This window comes from Hevea brasiliensis, chromosome 1 (assembly GCF_030052815.1).
Source record: "Hevea brasiliensis isolate MT/VB/25A 57/8 chromosome 1, ASM3005281v1, whole genome shotgun sequence".
Classification (NCBI taxonomy): Eukaryota; Viridiplantae; Streptophyta; class Magnoliopsida; order Malpighiales; family Euphorbiaceae; genus Hevea; species Hevea brasiliensis.
In genome coordinates this window covers 119,893,506-119,911,784 of record NC_079493.1, presented here as the reverse complement: position 1 = coordinate 119,911,784, position 18,279 = coordinate 119,893,506, and the positions used below count along the sequence as shown (strand labels likewise).

At 33.1% G+C, this 18,279-nt stretch overlaps 1 protein-coding gene across 4 annotated transcripts; it reads left to right on the top strand.

Moving 5' to 3' along the window:
• Window positions 1–1,100: 1,100 nt before the first annotated feature.
• Window positions 1,101–15,970, top strand: LOC110660378 (coatomer subunit beta'-2). Of its 4 annotated transcripts, none has more exons than XR_009149920.1 (26): window positions 1,101–1,245; window positions 1,864–1,884; window positions 1,983–2,044; window positions 2,197–2,251; window positions 3,140–3,176; window positions 3,312–3,637; window positions 3,723–3,854; window positions 3,958–4,106; window positions 4,745–4,813; window positions 5,668–5,818; window positions 5,931–5,996; window positions 6,589–6,777; window positions 6,883–7,023; window positions 7,121–7,195; window positions 7,309–7,485; window positions 7,593–7,684; window positions 7,768–7,884; window positions 8,545–8,659; window positions 8,800–8,871; window positions 9,551–9,747; window positions 9,830–9,923; window positions 10,473–10,579; window positions 10,822–10,942; window positions 11,140–11,281; window positions 15,525–15,594; window positions 15,714–15,970. XR_009149920.1 is itself a non-coding variant. In XM_058149339.1 (25 exons), exons 1-25 carry the CDS (start codon window positions 1,243–1,245, stop codon window positions 15,542–15,544), a joined length of 2,730 nt encoding a protein of 909 aa, XP_058005322.1. In that variant the 5' UTR covers window positions 1,101–1,242; the 3' UTR covers window positions 15,545–15,970. The 4 variants fall into 4 exon arrangements, 2 of the variants coding, with proteins under 2 accessions (XP_058005322.1, XP_058005321.1); XR_009149905.1 differs by having other exon boundaries at window positions 11,140–11,358; XM_058149339.1 differs by having other exon boundaries at window positions 15,525–15,970.
• The last annotated feature ends 2,309 nt before the right edge of the window (window positions 15,971–18,279 follow it).

Genomic DNA, 18,279 nt, shown 5'->3' with positions numbered 1-18,279 from the left:
GAGTATATCTCTCATTATATTAAATAATTAAAATTTAAAATTTGACAGTTATTACTTTTTAAAAAAAAATTCTGAATTACTTAAAAAAAGTCTAATGACAAAAGAGCTAAGAAAAGTAATTTTTTAAATCTCTTTCTTGGATTAATTTCACTCATCATTTCTTAACTTAGGTAGTTGTATTAATGACAACCCTCAATTTTGATTTGTATTTTAAAAATCTCTAAACTTTAATTTAAGTATCATTAAAATTTTTGTAATATGTTATATAAGTTAATTTATGTTTAAATTTAACTTACTATCCCTCAATATAGATGAATGTATCACAATCGCCCTTAATTTATAATTTACATTATAAAAATTTCTAAATTTCAATTTAATATATTTATCTTTCAAGTTTTTATGAAAATACTCACAATAAATCATAAAAGATGATTAAGTACTTTTTCTTTTCTGAAATTTTCTTTATTTATTTAAAATAAAAAAAACATATTTTTAGAAAAGTCTACATATATATATATGTTTAATTTATTTTATTAAAAATTATATTATTATTATTATTTTTTTTTCTTAAAAAGAAAAATAATAATAATATTTTTTTTACTTGTATTATTTTTTAATTTGACTTTAAGTTAATGTCTAAGGATTCATATCTAATTTATCTTAATTTTATTGATTTTATTTTAATGTAATAAGAGAAATATTAATGATATATATTATATGAGTTCATATGATTTCAAACTGAAATTATTAAAAATTATTTATATATTAAATTAAAGTCAGAGATTTTTTTGATACAATTTAAAATTGAATGAAGTTTATGATATACTTATTTAAGTTAGGAGATGATAAGTATATTTATTTATAAGTTAACATATAAATCGGTAATGCATTCCATCGTGGCAGCCACGTCACTGCCACAGCTGCTATGCATTCCAAGCTGGCGTTGTACACCAGACGCCTCTCTCAAAATCTCGACCGTTCAATCACTACATCTTCAACCATCATATCTTCAGGCACCGATCTTATTGTACGACATCATCCACTACATCCCAACCCTGGTAGTGGCACTTCCGTAATTATGTCCCTTAATCGCAATGCATTTCTCTAAACTCTCGCTCTCTCCTTCCCTCACATATTAACAGGGGTCTTGCTAATACATAAATCAAAGACCCTTCTCTCTAATCTTCCTTCCCTCGATCTGTTTCTCTTTATCATCAGAGCTTTGAGTATCGATCCGCAAAAATGGTGAGTTCATGATCTACTGTCGTTTCGTTATCCACTTCCAGTTTTATTGTCGTTTTTGAGGTTCACTTTCGAGTTCGAGTATCACTTAGATCTGGTTGGAATCTGCATTGATTTGATACTATTGCATAGTTATGCATCTAATTGTAAGGATTTATAGCCCCTACTCACGTAATTGACACTGCTTTTGGTTTATTGAATTCAATGCATGACTGTGGAATCAATTACTCTCTGATTGGTTGGGGAGAATCAGGGGCTCGCTATGCGCTCTTTCGTTTCTTTGCAACCAAGCAGAGTGTGATGGATTTGGATACACCTGAGATCTGGTGATTGCTGAGCCGCGAATTTAATTTGGTTGTTTGTTTATAAACTTTTCTGAATGTTGGTAGTTTGAGTGAATTTCGGTAGTACGTTTGGTTTCTGAGAAAGTTAACGAATATGTGGAATCTGGTAATGGTTTGGGTTTTGACTAGCTGTTTTGAGATGACATAATTGGTTACACTTTCACTAGTTTTATGAGTGGCCAAATGGTGATTTTGTTTTTGGACTAATTTGAGATCTGGTCTTTGATTTGGAACTGATGAGTGTGTTTTTTTTCTTGGTTTTGTTCGGTGGTAACAGCCTCTCAGACTTGAGATAAAGGTATTGTTATACATTTTCTTTGATTTGGTTTCATTTTCTGTGGTGGATCACATTACTCTTTATGGTTGTTTCTGACTCTTGTTTGACATTTTAATCAGAGGAAACTTGCTCAAAGATCAGAAAGAGTAAAATCTGTGGATCTACATCCAACTGAACCATGGTAAAATACACTCTTCTCTGGTAGATTTTCTTTACTAAAAATTTCTGTTATTTGAGAGCGTACAATAAGTTACTGGATGCAAAACATTAGGAAGAGAGAGTTGGTGAAGATGTTTAGCATTAAAATGCTATTTGCTATGATTGTTACTGCAGGATTCTAGTGAGTTTGTATTCGGGGACTGTTTGTATCTGGAACTACCAGTCACAGGTATGCACATATAACAATGTTAATTCCAAACGTAGAAAGGGGGAACTTGCATTAGTATATCATCATGAATTTGTGTGATCTTCTCTTGCATTTTCTTTATACAAAAAATAAATAAAATTGCACATATGTTTAAAAACCAGGATTGAAATATTCAGTTGTCTCTAGTTTTATCATTTTGGATAGATCTTGCATTTGAAATGTTGTGAAGAGTGACTTCGTTTAGCATTGAGCTTTGTTATTGTCCCAAGAGCACTTTTGCTACATGAGAGTGTTAATAATTCTCAGTTTCTGCTTTACTTTTTATAAAAAAGAGTAGCTATTGAGAAAACATGGTACCGTGGTTCAATGATTGTTGCAGCACGTTGCAAGTTCAGGTATGACGGAAATTTTGTACTTGTCATCAGACAAACAACTATGTAATTGGGTTCATAACCATGTTGTCACTTGTGAAATTGTTTGCTATTGTCTTCCATGATTTGGAGAGGTGATGACAGGTTAAGTTTTAGAAAAATTTGAAGGCTTCTAATTGCACTCTCATGTGTCTTTAGTCTTCCCACTCTGCCTTTGATCCCCCTCAGTAATTGTGATTCTGGATGATGAAGTGAGAGAGCTAAGTTAGCAGGTCTTTATTTACAGCAGACTTAAAAATTGTGAGACTCCAACAGCCTTTTTCTGCTGTAGACCAAGAAAAGAAGATTGTCATAGTCAGATAGAATAAGAAATATTAATGTTTTCTTTGTGATTTTTGGTGTTGTCTTTTATTAAAACCTTCTGGAGTTGTTCTCTCTCTCTCTCTCTCTCTCTCTCTTTCTCTCTCTCTCTCTCTCTCCAAGAAAAGATTTAAGATTTCCATTTCTTCTAACTTATATCTCCTTGATCCTCCTCCAGACCATGGCAAAATCTTTTGAGGTCACTGAGCTGCCAGGTATATATATATATATATATGCTAACCCACTTGTGCATGAGGTCAATGTACACACTTCTCTTTTTTTTTTTTTTTGCATTTTCTTCCTGCTAAGTTGTTTGCCATGATCTAAAGTATATTGTATCTGCTTTGCAGTTAGATCAGCAAAGTTTATTGCACGAAAGCAGTGGGTTGTTGCTGGAGCAGATGACATGTTTATTCGTGTATACAACTACAATACGATGGATAAGATTAAAGTGTTTGAGGCACATACAGATTACATTAGATGTGTGGCTGTCCATCCTACCCTTCCATATGTGTTGTCATCATCTGATGATATGCTCATAAAGCTTTGGGATTGGGAGAAAGGTTGGGTCTGTACTCAGATATTTGAGGGACACTCCCATTATGTGATGCAAGTGACATTTAATCCGAAAGACACAAATACTTTTGCAAGTGCATCCCTTGATCGTACCATAAAGGTATAAAGGTTGTTTTCTGATGGTACCTTTTGGAATGCATTTTGTGCATCATTTGGCATGCTTATTATTCTTTTTCCTCCAACAGATTTGGAATCTTGGCTCACCTGATCCAAATTTTACACTGGATGCCCATCAGAAAGGAGTAAATTGTGTTGATTACTTTACTGGTGGTGATAAACCTTATCTAATCACAGGTTCTGATGATCACACTGCTAAGGTTGGCTGTCAAGTCTCTTTTTTTTTTGGTTATATAATGATGTTTTGATTTTTCATAGTTACCTTGATTTTGGAATGTCAACAAATAATTCCTGTATAAACAGGTCTGGGACTATCAAACCAAAAGTTGTGTCCAGACACTAGAAGGCCACACGCACAATGTCTCTGCAGTATGTTTTCATCCCGAACTTCCTATCATTATTACAGGTTCTGAGGATGGGACAGTTCGTATATGGCATTCAACAACTTACAGGTAACCTTAGTTATGCAAATATCCTGGCTTTTATGGTTTATATGCTGATGAACTTCACTTGGCCCCTTTTCTTTCACATAAAATAAACTATATTTTTAACTTTTTCAGCCAATTCCAGTATCAAATTTCTTTTTAGAGTTTTTATTTTCCTTTTTTTTTTGTCATTTCTAGAAGATTTAGCAAACATTTAATGTTGAAATTATTCTAGCAATTATGGTTTTCCAGAGTCCTACATATATGAATTTCTGATTCATATGCTAATGCTAGTCATCTGGCTGCATGATTTAATTCTAGTTGTATGTGGCTATGTGCATGTACAATGTTCAACTTCATGATTTATCCTGCCATAATTTTGAATTTCAGTCGAAGGTTCAATTGTGGTCTCAGTGAATTCAAGCTTGTAAGGGGCTAAACTAGGGTGCGCTTTTTACAATTACTCATTAATGAGTCTAGGATTCAGAAAATTTTTGAGAGAAAACCAAAGTCTTTTATTCTGTTTATAGTTTGTGCCTTTACCTTCTTAATATTTTGTTTAAATCTGCCATCTATCTTAATCTTTGTAGTATAAATAACTGAGTTATGGATTTTTTCTTGTATTTCATTATTCAGTCTTTGAGATGTATTTCATTGACTTACAGGCTTGAAAACACATTGAATTATGGTCTTGAAAGAGTTTGGGCCGTGGGATACATGAAAGGCTCACGCCGGTAAGTGTCTTGCAGATGGCTACTACTAAAATTACCACATTATTGGTGTTTTTATTATTGGTGGTGGTGTTGTCATTTTATTATTATTTTGATCCTCTTATTGTTGTTATTCCCTTGGCTCTCTTGTCGATTTCTAAATCTCTTAATTATAGTTACTCCTCTAGTAATAGTTATTATTATTTTGTTTTTATTATTGTTGTTATTCCCTCCATCTCTTTTTTTGTACTTGATAAATTCCTTAGTTACATTAAGTATTCCTTTTTTTGGGCTTCCCTATGGCCAAAATCTTTTCTATGGCTGAAATTTCAAAGATTGATCGATGCTGTTGAGTTTCCCATTCTCATTTTTGTTACAACTTACAAGCAAAGTACTAAAATGTTGTTAGGAAACAAAATACTCCATTGAGGCAAAGCTGGAACACTAAAGTAAATTGGTTTTCGAAAGTGTATTAGTTGCTGTGTGGGATACTTTGTGGACTGGTTAACCCTTTTTTAGTTGCTGTTGTTTTATCTTAAGTTGGAAATTCTAGGATAAATTTCTAATATTAGAGACTTGTTATAGTGGTCCAGAGTGATCCATGTGGTCCTTTTTTTTTTTTTAACTTTGTTATTTTTAAACTATCACTTATGTACTAATAGCGTGTAAAAAAAAAAGTCTCTTAAATAATGCTCCTTCCTTCCCCTTTATTTAATAAAATTTCATCTTGTTGGGGCAAGTTTATGGATGATCAAATTTGACCATTGCGCAGAAGCGGTTGGAGATCTTTTTTATATGTACACACACACACACACACACACACATACACACATATAACTATGGTTAAAAGAAGGATGGTTGTAAATCTTGCTGTGCAGTATTGTGATTGGTTATGACGAAGGAACCATTATGGTCAAAATTGGTCGAGAAGAACCTGTCGCTAGTATGGATAACAGTGGGAAGATTATATGGGCCAAGCACAATGAAATTCAAACTGTGAACATTAAGAGTGTGGGAGCGGATTTTGAGGTCTGAACTCTACTAAACCATTTCCTGCATTGCTACTTGACGTCAAACCTTGAAGCAAAGGGTTCTATCATATATTATCACATTACAAGTTCTTTTTGTTTCTGTGCCTTAGGTTACTGATGGAGAGAGATTGCCTTTGGCTGTCAAGGAGTTGGGAACATGTGATCTTTATCCACAAGTTAGCATTTTTCTGGTTATGTTTCTTGAAAATTTTTGTTGACATGTCTTCTTTGCACTTATCCATATTTCATGGTAATTGGGTCTACAACTCTGCATCTTTTGAGGCCATTATTAATGTTGTGCATCTTAATGAGTTTCATGGAAACCTATTGGGATTTGGGCCTTGCTTTGGAAGTGTTAATTTTTGCTAGGTGTAAGCCAGTTCTGCTGATGTGGAGGTTTGGGTTTGATACTTTTATTTGTTTTTCCTCTCTAAAGAGGAAAATGTCAATGAAGGAACCATAACTCAGTTAGATGCATGATAGATGGAACACAAATCTACATGTAAATATCCCTTGCATACATTTCTTGTTTCCCATTTATTGGTGACACGAATCTGTGTAAGTTTTTAGTTTACCTTTTGTATATAGTTGGTTTAGGGGAAGCCATAACGTGTCATGAATCCATTTTACTCTTAAACAATTTGTAATTACTGTCTTATTCTAGTTGAGTTGATTTGAGGTTCATTGTCCATGTGTAGGAGAGTAGTAGATTATTGAGAACTGCAGTTAGTGTATTAGTGGTTATGTTTTATTGCATTTTCTCCCCAGAGTTTAAAGCACAATCCCAATGGAAGATTTGTTGTTGTCTGTGGAGATGGTGAGTACATCATATATACAGCTTTAGCCTGGAGAAACAGATCATTCGGTTCAGCATTGGAATTTGTTTGGTCGTTGGATGGAGAGTATGCTGTTAGAGAAAGTACATCAAAGATTAAAATTTTCAGTAAAAATTTCCAGGTTTGCGCACACAATCCCGGATTGTTAAATCTTGATTCTAGTTATTTAGATTAATACATTATATCATGTTTGGAAAATATGGAGTTAAATGGTGGTTTACTTCAGGAAAAGAAGAGTGTCAGACCAACATTTTCTGCTGAGCATATTTATGGAGGGACTTTGTTGGCAATGTGTGCAAACGACTTTATTTGTTTTTATGATTGGGCTGAATGCAGGTTGATTAGGCGAATTGATGTTACTGTAAAAGTAAGAACCAATATTCTGTAACATCTTGAATTGATTGTTTTCCATTAAAATGTTCCCTTATGCAATAGATTTTGTTGCTTGTATTCAAATATGTCAGAATCTTTATTGGGCTGATAGTGGTGATTTGGTGGCAATTGCTAGTGATACGTCATTCTACATCCTCAAATACAATGTGAGGCTCCATTATAATTTTTCTTTTGAATTTATGTATTGTTCTTGCTTTCTTTTGCAGTCTTCATTGAAGTGCATGCTTTATATAACTGATATTGATGTTTAATGTTACAGCGCGACCTAGTTTCATCTTATTTAGATAGTGGAAGACCTGTTGATGAGCAAGGTGTTGAGGATGCCTTTGAACTTCTCCATGAAACCAATGAACGTGTCAGGACTGGCTTATGGGTTGGGGATTGCTTTATTTACAACAACTCTTCCTGGAGACTTAATTATTGTGTTGGAGGGGAGGTATTTCATGTGCTTCATCCTTGGTCTAAATGTTTTTTTATACCTAGGTATTAGTTGATTTCTTGTATTTGGTGGTGCTGTCTTGCTAAATGATGCTATTGTTTTAGGTAACCACCATGTATCATTTGGACCGCCCAATGTACTTGTTGGGGTATCTTGCTAATCAGAGTCGGGTTTATCTAATAGACAAGGAATTCAAGTATGTGGTTATTGGTTATCTGTTGGAGGTTGTGGAAGTTTAACGTGCTGTGCTTTAACTATTAACTTTTTTCTTTCATGCAGTGTTATGGGATACACTCTACTTCTTAGCTTAATCGAGTACAAGACTCTAGTGATGCGTGGGGACCTGGAAAGAGCCAATGAAATTTTACCTTCTATTCCTAAAGAGCATCATAACAGGTGATGACCAAGACATTTTTCCAGTTGTAAAATAATGGCAAATGGATGCTTACCTTGGTTTCTTAAGAATTGTTGTAATTGTGCAGAGTGGTTGTTGGAAGTCACCCCTTAGTTATCTTGTTGGTTGATTTCTGGTATAACTACGGCATGCTTGTGATAACATTCCATGGAAAATTAGTGATTTCCTTTATTTCTTTCTTTTTTACTGTATCACTTTAGGCTTTTTCTTAAGTTTCCTTTGCAATTTTTGAGTCCTAACTTCAGCTTTTCTACTGTTTTGAATGAATTATGACACAAATTTCACATTTCTCTTGAAAATTTCCTTTATTAAAACTGCTGCTTGGTTCCTGAGATTTTTTTTTTCCTGGAAGAAAGAAAATTATTATGGTTTGCTTTCTTGATTGAATTTTTTGTTTGTACAATAATTTCCACATTTTTTTTTGTGTTTTGAATATACTTGCAATTTGAAGATAGTGTGAGATTAATATAAAATACATGGCTTCCTTGAGTGTGTGAATATATTTCTCATTCCTAATTGTTAGCTTGGAACTTTAGAATATTATAGTATGCTTATTGCCTCATATATGGTCACATAAGAATGTAGTTAACTTTGGGCATTAATTTTTATTTATTTTGTTTATTATTTGCTTTGATTGTTAGTGTGGCTCGTTTCTTGGAATCACGGGGTATGATAGAGAGTGCTTTGGAGGTAGCTACAGATCCTGATTACAAATTTGAGCTAGCTATACAGCTTGGCAGATTGGAGATTGCAAAGGTGAGTTCACTTGTTTCTATTGTTGTTGTGGAAGTACAAGTAAATATTAGAGATTTTATTTAGTTTAGCTTCCTAACTTTTTATTTTCTTTTGATGAATTTGGCTTTTTTGCTCTAAATATTCACATTTTTTCCCATTAGGAAATTGCCACTGAAGTTCAGAGTGAGTCAAAGTGGAAGCAGCTGGGAGAATTAGCTATGTCTACCGGAAAGGTATGATTGAACTATGGCCCTTGCTACAGTTAATCATAATTCTCATTGGTTTTCTAGTTTCCTAGTTATGCTGGGGTGGCAACGTGAATTTGTGAAGTGTGCTCTTTCCCCCCTCTCGTGAGTTAAAATCTTCTCCAAAGGGTTTGAATTCTAAGTTTGTGGAATAAATGATTAAAATGTATTATTATTAGGATTGGATTAGTCACTCAGTTTTTTTATTTTAGCACGCCAAAACTGGATAAGTAATGAGTTCTTTTTTGTTGCTGTGGTTTTTATAGTTTGATTTTAGATTCTGTTGAATTTTAGTATTTTTGGTGCTCAATGTAAGCTTTTGTTTTTATTTTTCCATTTCTTGCACATTTCATTCCCTAGTTGCAATTTCAGAAAGCATTCTTTAGTGTGTTTTTAGATTCTAGGGTACTTTATTCTTCTAATTATACTTCGTATTTTTTTGTTTCTTTTCGTTGCCTATTTTATTCCCCAGATCCAATTTCAGGAAGCATTCTTTTAGTTTGCTTTTAGATTCTAGTGCACTTTTTTCTTCTAACGTAAACGTTGCATTTTTTCCTATTTGTTGTATATTTTGTTCCCTAGATCCAATTTCAGGAAGCATTTTTATGTACATATTTTCACTTATTTTTAATTTTATAGTATCTTATTCTGAGTTGTGTAATCACAGTTAGAAATGGCTGAGGACTGTATGAAGCATGCAACAGACTTGAGTGGTTTGTTGCTTTTATATTCTTCTTTAGGAGATGCTGAAGGGATTTCAAAACTTGCATCTCTCGCAAAAGAGCAAGGAAAGAACAATGTTGCATTCCTTTGTTTATTTATGTTGGGCAAAGTGGAAGATTGCCTCCAGCTTTTGGTGGAAACGTAATTGTTCTTTTAATTGCTTTTGCATGAGTGTATGGGTTGATGTGATTGTAATTGTAGATACTAATGCATCTTCCTGCAGCAATCGGATACCCGAGGCTGCTTTGATGGCACGATCCTATCTTCCAAGCAAGGTTTCAGAGATTGTAGCTATTTGGAGAAAAGATCTCAACAAGGTATCTTCTTATTCAAGTTTGGATTAGTTATAACACCTTCGGGTCACAGGCTTTTGTGAAGTGATCCTCTTTTTCTCTTTTGACTAATTCTATCCAAGTTAGCCAATTAAATCATGTTGCTTTTTGAATAATATTACTGCATGTTTAAATTACCCGAGTGCTTAAAGCAGAATAACAAAATTTTCAGTAAAGTGAAAATATTTTGAACATCTCCAAACCATATTTCTTTCGATAACTCTAGTTGTGGAATAAATCTTAGATGTTAAGCTAATTTATTTCCCTTCTTCTGGTAGTATTTACCTACCATTCTGTCGCTATAATAGAAGAGTTCAGTTATAAATGTGATGTGCATCCTGGAAGCTGTAATTTTAAGTACTCTACCATTGTAAAAACTGGTAGGAATAATGTATGTGGTTATTCATGTATTTCTTATCCTGTTCTTCAAAATTTTAAATGTTAATTCCTTTTTGTTGGAAGCGGAGAGAGCTTGTTAATTTTTGATGCTTGCATTGCTTAGAATTTTTCAATACAATTATTGTCTTTTTACAGGTTAACCCAAAAGCTGCTGAATCTTTGGCTGATCCTGATGAGTATCCAAATATGTTTGATGATTGGCAAGTGGCTCTATCTGTTGAATCTAAAGTTACGGAGACAAGGTATTAAGCTGACTCATGGTTTTATGTCCATCTGTATAAGCACACAAATTGACTTAATTTATATGATGAATAACCAATTAACTTTAGCTGACTTCTTTTTATCTTCCTTTTTTTTTTCCCTTCAGATCATTGGTCAATCATTATAACCATAAAACTTGCAAACTGAACACATTATTTGGATTAATTATCTATGTATGTTGCTTTGATTTAATTTATTAACTTCTCTGATAATTGCTTTGTAGGGGTGTATATCCTCCTGCAGAGGAGTACTCAAACCATGCTGATAAATCTCAAATGACCCTTGTTGAGGCTTTCAGAAATATGCAAATAGAAACTCTTGAAAATGGAGACTATGATCACGAGGTATTTACTTCATTGAGATTATATGTATATATTGCTTTTAGTTATTGAAAAAGCGTTTAGTTGCTGTATGGATGATGTATGATGTGCACAATGATATGTGCTTTTACTTATTGCCCTTCAAATTTCAATTTATGAAATCGAGCCTCCTTTAAAGTGACTCTGGCTATTGAGTTCAAGGCTCTTTCTTACCTTCACAGGCTGCAGAACAAAATGGAGATGAAAAGATAACAGAGGAACACAATGGAGAAGAAGGGAGCCAAGAGGAGGCTGTTGTGGTGGATGCTGACTCTACAGATGGTGCGGTACTTGTCAATGGAAATGAAGCTGAGGAAGAGTGGGGTACGAATAATGAAGGAACCCTGTCAGCCTAAAAGCAGTTGGTTGGGGCAGTGTGAAAATTCCAAATTTTGTCTCTGGTGATTAATTGATTCTAAAGTGCCATATCTAACTCACATTTTCACAAGTTATTTTTGCTACCACCACCACCTCTAATACTACCACCTATTTTTAACATCCATTCTTTTCCCATGTTCTATTGGTGGTAGCACTACTGTGATGACAGACACATATATGCTGTTAAAACAAATCACAAATCTTAGTTAATGCTATGGAGGTATTAATTTTAACTAATGACCAAGTCTTATGGGACCTGGTCACCATTAAGACCTGTCTGGGGGGCTGGACTTGGCTAATTTGTGATTTTTGTTTATTTATATATTATTTGTCCTTCAATATGAGTTGTTAAATTTTCATACTTACTTCCAAGTATCCTTGTCTAACATGTGTGTTTTAGGTTTAGTTGAAAGGTCGAAGTAACTAATGTTCCATTGGATTGAACATCTCTTAGTTGAGGCCTTAATATACAAGTTTAATAGTTTTTAGCAAGCATTAAATCAAGTAAACCCATTGCTGTTAGATTTTGAGAATTGAATTCAAATTGCGTAGTCAACTTCTGACAATCTCAATATTCTATCAGTTCTGTGGACAGCTGAAGAAGTATTCTCTTTACTAGCTTTTGTTTGTCACTGAAGAAAGTTCTATTTGTTTATTGCTTCAAACTTGAAACCTTATTTTTATTCATAAACTCAACTCAACTCAACTAAGCCTTTATCCCAAAAATTTGGGGTCGGCTATATGGATTCGCTTTTTCCACTCTGAACGATTTTGGGTTAAATCCTCATAAATGTTTAATGCTTCTAAGTCATGTTGTACTACTCTCCTCCAAGTTAATTTAGGTCTACCCCTTTTTTTCTTTCTATCCTCTAACCTAATGTGCTCTACTTGTCTAACTAGAGCCTCCGTATGTCTACGCTTCACATGACCAAACCACCTCAATCTCCCTTCTCTCAACTTATCTTCAATTGGCACCACTCCTACCTTTTCTCTAATACTCTCATTACGGACTTTATCTAGTCTAGTATGGCCACTCATCCACCTTAACATTCTCATCTCTGCAACTCTTATCTTAGATGCATACTACTCTTTCGAGGCCCAACACTCACTACCATATAACATAGCCATCGTATGGTCATGCGGTAAAATTTTCCTTTTAATTTATTGGGAATCTTACGATCACATAAAACTCCTGTGGCACGTCTCCACTTCAACCATCCGGCTTTAATCCTATGACTAACATCCTCCTCACATCCCCCATCTACTTGAAGAACTGAGCCTAGATATTTAAAGTGATTTCTTTGGGACAGTACCACTCCATTCAAACTAACTCCTTCCCTATCACCAGTTTGGCCTTCACTGAACTTGCAATGCATGTATTCTGTCTTTGTTCTACTTAACTTAAAACCCTTTGACTCTAGAGTACTTCTCCAAAGTTCTAGCTTCCTATTGACTCCTTCTCGTGTCTCATCTATCAGAACAATATCATCCGCAAACATCATGCACCAAGGAATACTCTCTTGTATATGTTTAGTCGGTTCATCTAAAACTAATGTAAAAGGTAAGGGCTTATGGCTGATCCTTGGTGTAATCCAATTGAGATCGGAAAATCACTTGTGTCCCCTCCTTTGTGCGCACAATAGTAGTTGCTCCTTCATACATATCTTTCAATACTTGTATGTACCTAATAGATACCCTCTTTTGTTCTAACACATTCCATAAGACCTCTCTTGGAACACTATCATAAGCCTTCTCCAAATCAATAAAAACCATGTGTAGATCTTTCTTCACATCTCTATATTTCTCCATCAAGCTTCTAATGAGAAAGATCGCTTCCATAGTTGAGCAATAGGGCATGAAACCAAATTGATTGAGAGAGATAGAAGTATCATGACGTAGTCGATGCTCCACAACTCTCTCCCACAACTTCATAGTATGGCTCATGAGTTTAATTCCCCTATAGTTTGAGCAACTCTGTATGTATGTCTCCCTTATTTTTAAAAATAGGTACTAAAATACTCTTCCTCCATTCATTAGGCATTTTCTTTGAGTTTAGAATCTTATTAAATAATTTAGTTAACCATGCCACTCCCCTATCTCCCAAATACTTCCACACTTCAATTGGTATTTCATCGGGTCCACAGGCTTTACCCACTTTCATTCTCTTAAGTGCTTCCTTTACTTCTAATGATCGAATCCTTCTAGTATAATTTACATTCTTTTCTATTGTTCTATAATCTATATTCACGCTATTACCATTTTGACTATTATTAAAGAGATCATTAAAATAATTTCTCCATCTTTCTTTAATGTCCTCATCTTTTACCAACACTTTTCCTTCTTTATCCTTAATGCACCTAACTTGATTGAGATCTTGACATTTCCTTTCTCTACTCCTTGCTAATCTATAAATATCTTTCTACAATTCTTTAGTTCCAAGTTTCTTATATAACTTTTCAAAGGCACATGCTCTTGCTTGACTAATCGCCTTTTTGCTTCTTTCTTTGCTATCTTGTACTGTTCATATGCCTCATTATTATCACATTTAGGTAATTTCTTATACCATTCCCTTTTTCTCTTCACTGCCTTTTGTACTTCCTCATTCCACCACCATCTCTCTTTTGAGGGTGGTCCATGTCCTTTAGACTCTCCAAGTACTTTTCTAGCTACTTCTCTAATCTTTGATGCCATCTGTATCCACATATCATTGGCCTCCATATCTAGCTTCCATACTTCGGACTCGAGAAGCTCATTTTTGAACTTCACTTGCTTTACTCCTTTGAACTCCCACCACTTTGTTCGAGCTACACTATTTCTTCTAACCTTACTTGAATTGTTCCTAAACTTGACATCCAAGACCACCAACCTATGTTGACTTGTTAAAGCCTCTCTGGAATGACCTTGCAATCCTTGCATAGAGCTCTATTTGTCTTCCTGGTTAAGAGGAAGTCGATTTGGCTTCTATGTTGCCCACTTTTGAAAGTCACTAAATGTGACTCTCTTTTTATAAAGTAGGTATTTGCTAGTATTAGGTCGTATGCCATAGCAAAATCCAGGATGCTTTTCCCCTCCTCATTTCGACTGCCAAAACCAAAACCTCCATGAACATTCTCATAACCTTGCCTATCACTTCCTACATGTCCATTCAAATCTCCACCAATGAAAACATTCTCTTCATTCGGTATGCTTTGCATTAAATCATCCATATCTTCCCAAAACCTTTGTTTACTCTCATTGTCTAGTCCTATTTGTGGGGCATAAGCACTAACTATATTTATTGTTTCTCCTTCTAGTACTAGCTTTACTAGTATAATTCTATCTCCTACTCTTTTCACAGCTACTACTGCGTCTTTCAATGTTCTGTCTATGATTATACCCACTCCGTTCTTATTTCTCTCCTTTCCGGTAAACCACAGTTTGTACCCTGAATTACCCACTTCCTTACTTTTCTCTCCTACCCATTTAGTCTCCTGAATGCAAGCAATATTCACCCTTCTCCTTTCCAAGGTATCCACAAGCTCCATCAATTTTCCTGTAAGTGATCCAACATTCCAAGTACCAACCCTGATCCTCCTCCTATCCTGCTCCTTCCTAATTGGTCTCCTTCTATGATATCTTCTATTGTTTTCTATATCTATCTTGTGTTCTGTTCCACTATTTGTTCTACTATCTGTCCTATGGACTAACTTCTTTACCCACACCCGTCCATGATGTGGGAACCCTTGCTCACTTAACACCACACCCGGGCGCCGGCATGGCGCGTCGCTTTCGGTGAACGCCCTACACCCTTGCATATTTATCACTACACCCGGGCTCCGATGTAGCGCGTCGTTAGTAGAGGACGCCCCAACGTTTATATCATTTGAATCCATATCATAGGGTGTGACGAAATTTTTACGCTGGTTGTCACCTACCGCAACCCTCCTCCTTTATCCGGGCTTGGGACCGGCTAAGCGCAAACTACTTAGGCGGAGTTTATTTTTATTCATCCTAAATAAAATAAAAATAAAGTAAATAGAACCAGAAATGAAAGTAAAATGTTCATCTATGGGCATCCGGGATGTTTTAGTTTTCTGAACTAGTACAAGTAAGATTGAGAGGAATTGTTTTCTTTACCTGTTATCTTTTTAATTACATTTTGTTTGTTATATCTTGGTTCTTACTTTCTTTACCTCATTTTTATTGGCAGTGCTTACACCGCATCACTAGGTCTTCTGTCAAATACAATTGGTTCCCTCTGTATTAGTCCGTTACTTAAGGTGAGAAAAGCTTCCTTAGATATGATGGCTAGGTTTGAGTAGTGACGAGTACAATTTGAATTGAGCATCAGTGCATGCAACCACTCTATTTGTTGGTGAATACTGGAGAAATTCAACAGGAAGGGAGACATTCCTGGATGTTGGACTTCGTGACTGTCGTATAATTGAAATTTTGTATACCATTAGGTGTGTGACTTTTGATGGTTATGCCACGTATGGAGCACTTCAGCCCCATTTATAACTGAGGTGGTTATTTTATTGTACAACGAGACATGAGCGTCCACACTGACTTGGGCGCACACAAGATAGGGTTGACATTTATTTTTTTGTAGAGCATTTTAACCATGGATGGAATTTATTGCTTTATTTTGGTTGATGTTAATTGTATAGTGAACGTAATCCGTTGCGGATAAAATGGGAGAGGGTTAATTAAAATAGTTTAATCATGTGCAATACAGACCATCAAATGTCAGTTAGGAAATGTGATAATTTAGTGTTGGAAGGAAAAGAGATCTAAAATAATATGGAGAGAAGTAATATGAAAAGATTTAAATGTGAAATTGGTTTTGAAAAATGGCGAAAAAGGATATCCGAGTGTGAAACAAGCATGTGAAAATGGGTGAAAGTTGGTATAAAAGATGAGCAGCATTTTTATTAATTTTTCAATTAGGGGGCTTCTATGATTACTTTGTTTGTTATAAAGTAAATTGTACTTTGTAAATAACAATCATTAAATGAATTGATATTTTCTTTGATTCTAATTAAAAGTGAAGTGATTCGGTTTTTGAAGAAGTGTGGATGTGGTTCAAAACAAGTTCTCTTGCATTCTATGGCTTCAATGTACATTTTCACCAGATATGATTTATGCTGCTTGAGAAGCAAGCGTAGAACGTGTGTTGTCTTCTGCATCATTTGGGCTTTTGAACAATGGGCATTATGAACGGTTCTTCTGCTGTCTATGTCCGCGTGTTTACAAATACCCAATTAGTCACTAGATGGATTATTGCATGGAATCCCTCTCACGGGACCAATCCGGTGAAAGAGAAATTAAGAAAATAAATTATTATAATTTTTTCTTACATATTTTTGAGATAATTTAAAACATATTAGAATGATTTTTATTTTTTATTTTCATTAAATTAATACATATAGTTTAACGCTGTTAATTGATCTCTTATTTTTCTTAATGAAATTCTAAAATTAAGGGAAATTTTAAAAAAATTATCTTATAATTTTATACTTTTGACATTTGAGAAATAAATTAAAAATTATATTACGGAAAAAATATAAAACATTTAAGTAAATATTTATGTTAACATATTATTAATAAAATAATGAATTATATTTATAATTTTATATGTTAAAATCAAAATAAATGGAAAAAAAATGTAGATGTAATAATTTGATTGTATCATTAAAATTACCAGTTACGAGTAAATTACATAAATAACTACATGCCAATGAAATATATTTCTCATTGGAATATTTGAGAATAAAAAAAATAGTGTACCTGCGCATTGTGCAGCCTTATATTTTTAATAATTAAATTAAATTTATTTTTTATACAATCAGTAGTTGTACTGATGGATATATTTATATCCATTTTAAATATTATTTTAATTATAAAAAGTTTGATTAGTGACAATAGTAACTAAATTATGATTAAATATACATTATTTTCATGTATAATTGAGAACTTTTACATGTGATTTTCTTTTTTTTTTTATGTTATATATATATATATATATATATATATATATATATATATATATATATATATATATATATGTGTGTGTGTGCGCGCGCGCATTGTGAAATTTAATGTGTAAATTTTTATTGACTTTAATGATTTATTTGTCATGAACAAAATAATTGATTAATTTAATATATCTAACAAAATAATATCATAAATTTATAGGTAAAATAATAGTAATCACATATATATAAGTGTTGTAAACAATTTGAAATTATTATAAATTGAACATGATAAGAATTTCAAAAGAAAAATAAATACTTTAAAAAAATCTCAATTGGTTCAATCAAAACAACATATTTTATTTCCGCAAAAAAAAAAATATTTTTTTAGAATACTTATAAAAAATTATCAAAATTTGTTATAATACTTTATAATTTATAAATAGTTTCAACTCTAAAATTTTATTATAATTAATAATAAAATAAGAATTTATTATAAAGTGTATTAAATTATTTTTTTATTTTAGATAATTATAAAAATTGAAAAAATGCCTGATATAGTTAAAAGTTTAAATGTTATTTATAATATAAAATAAAATTAAAAGTAAATAATTTATCCTAATTAAAATAATTTTTTTTTCTACTTATTTTTCTTCAACCACATATCATTTACATTTTTACCTTTTAAAATTGTCTCAAAATTATCTGAAAAGGGTTTTTTTTTTCTTTTTTATTATCTAAAAAAATAATAATTAATAGCATTTATTATCATATAAATTTAATCAAATTTATGTAAAATGGTTCTTTTAGTGAGATGCAATGAACTTCATAAGCTGATTAATATTTTCAGAATAATATAGAATAAAAATAAAAATAAATAATTTATCTTAATTAATTTTTTTTCCTTTCTGCTTTTTTTTTTCTTTTAACACATGTCATTTAGATTTTTACCTTTTAAAGCCTTCTCAAAATTATCTAAAAACAATATTT

Coding starts and splice junctions, on each gene's coding strand:
- LOC110660378 (XM_058149338.1), top strand. Junction 2,045..2,196: donor CTACATCCAACTGAACCATG/GTAAAATACACT, acceptor TTGTTACTGCAG/GATTCTAGTGAGTTTGTATT. Junction 5,819..5,930: donor GTGTGGGAGCGGATTTTGAG/GTCTGAACTCTA, acceptor TCTGTGCCTTAG/GTTACTGATGGAGAGAGATT.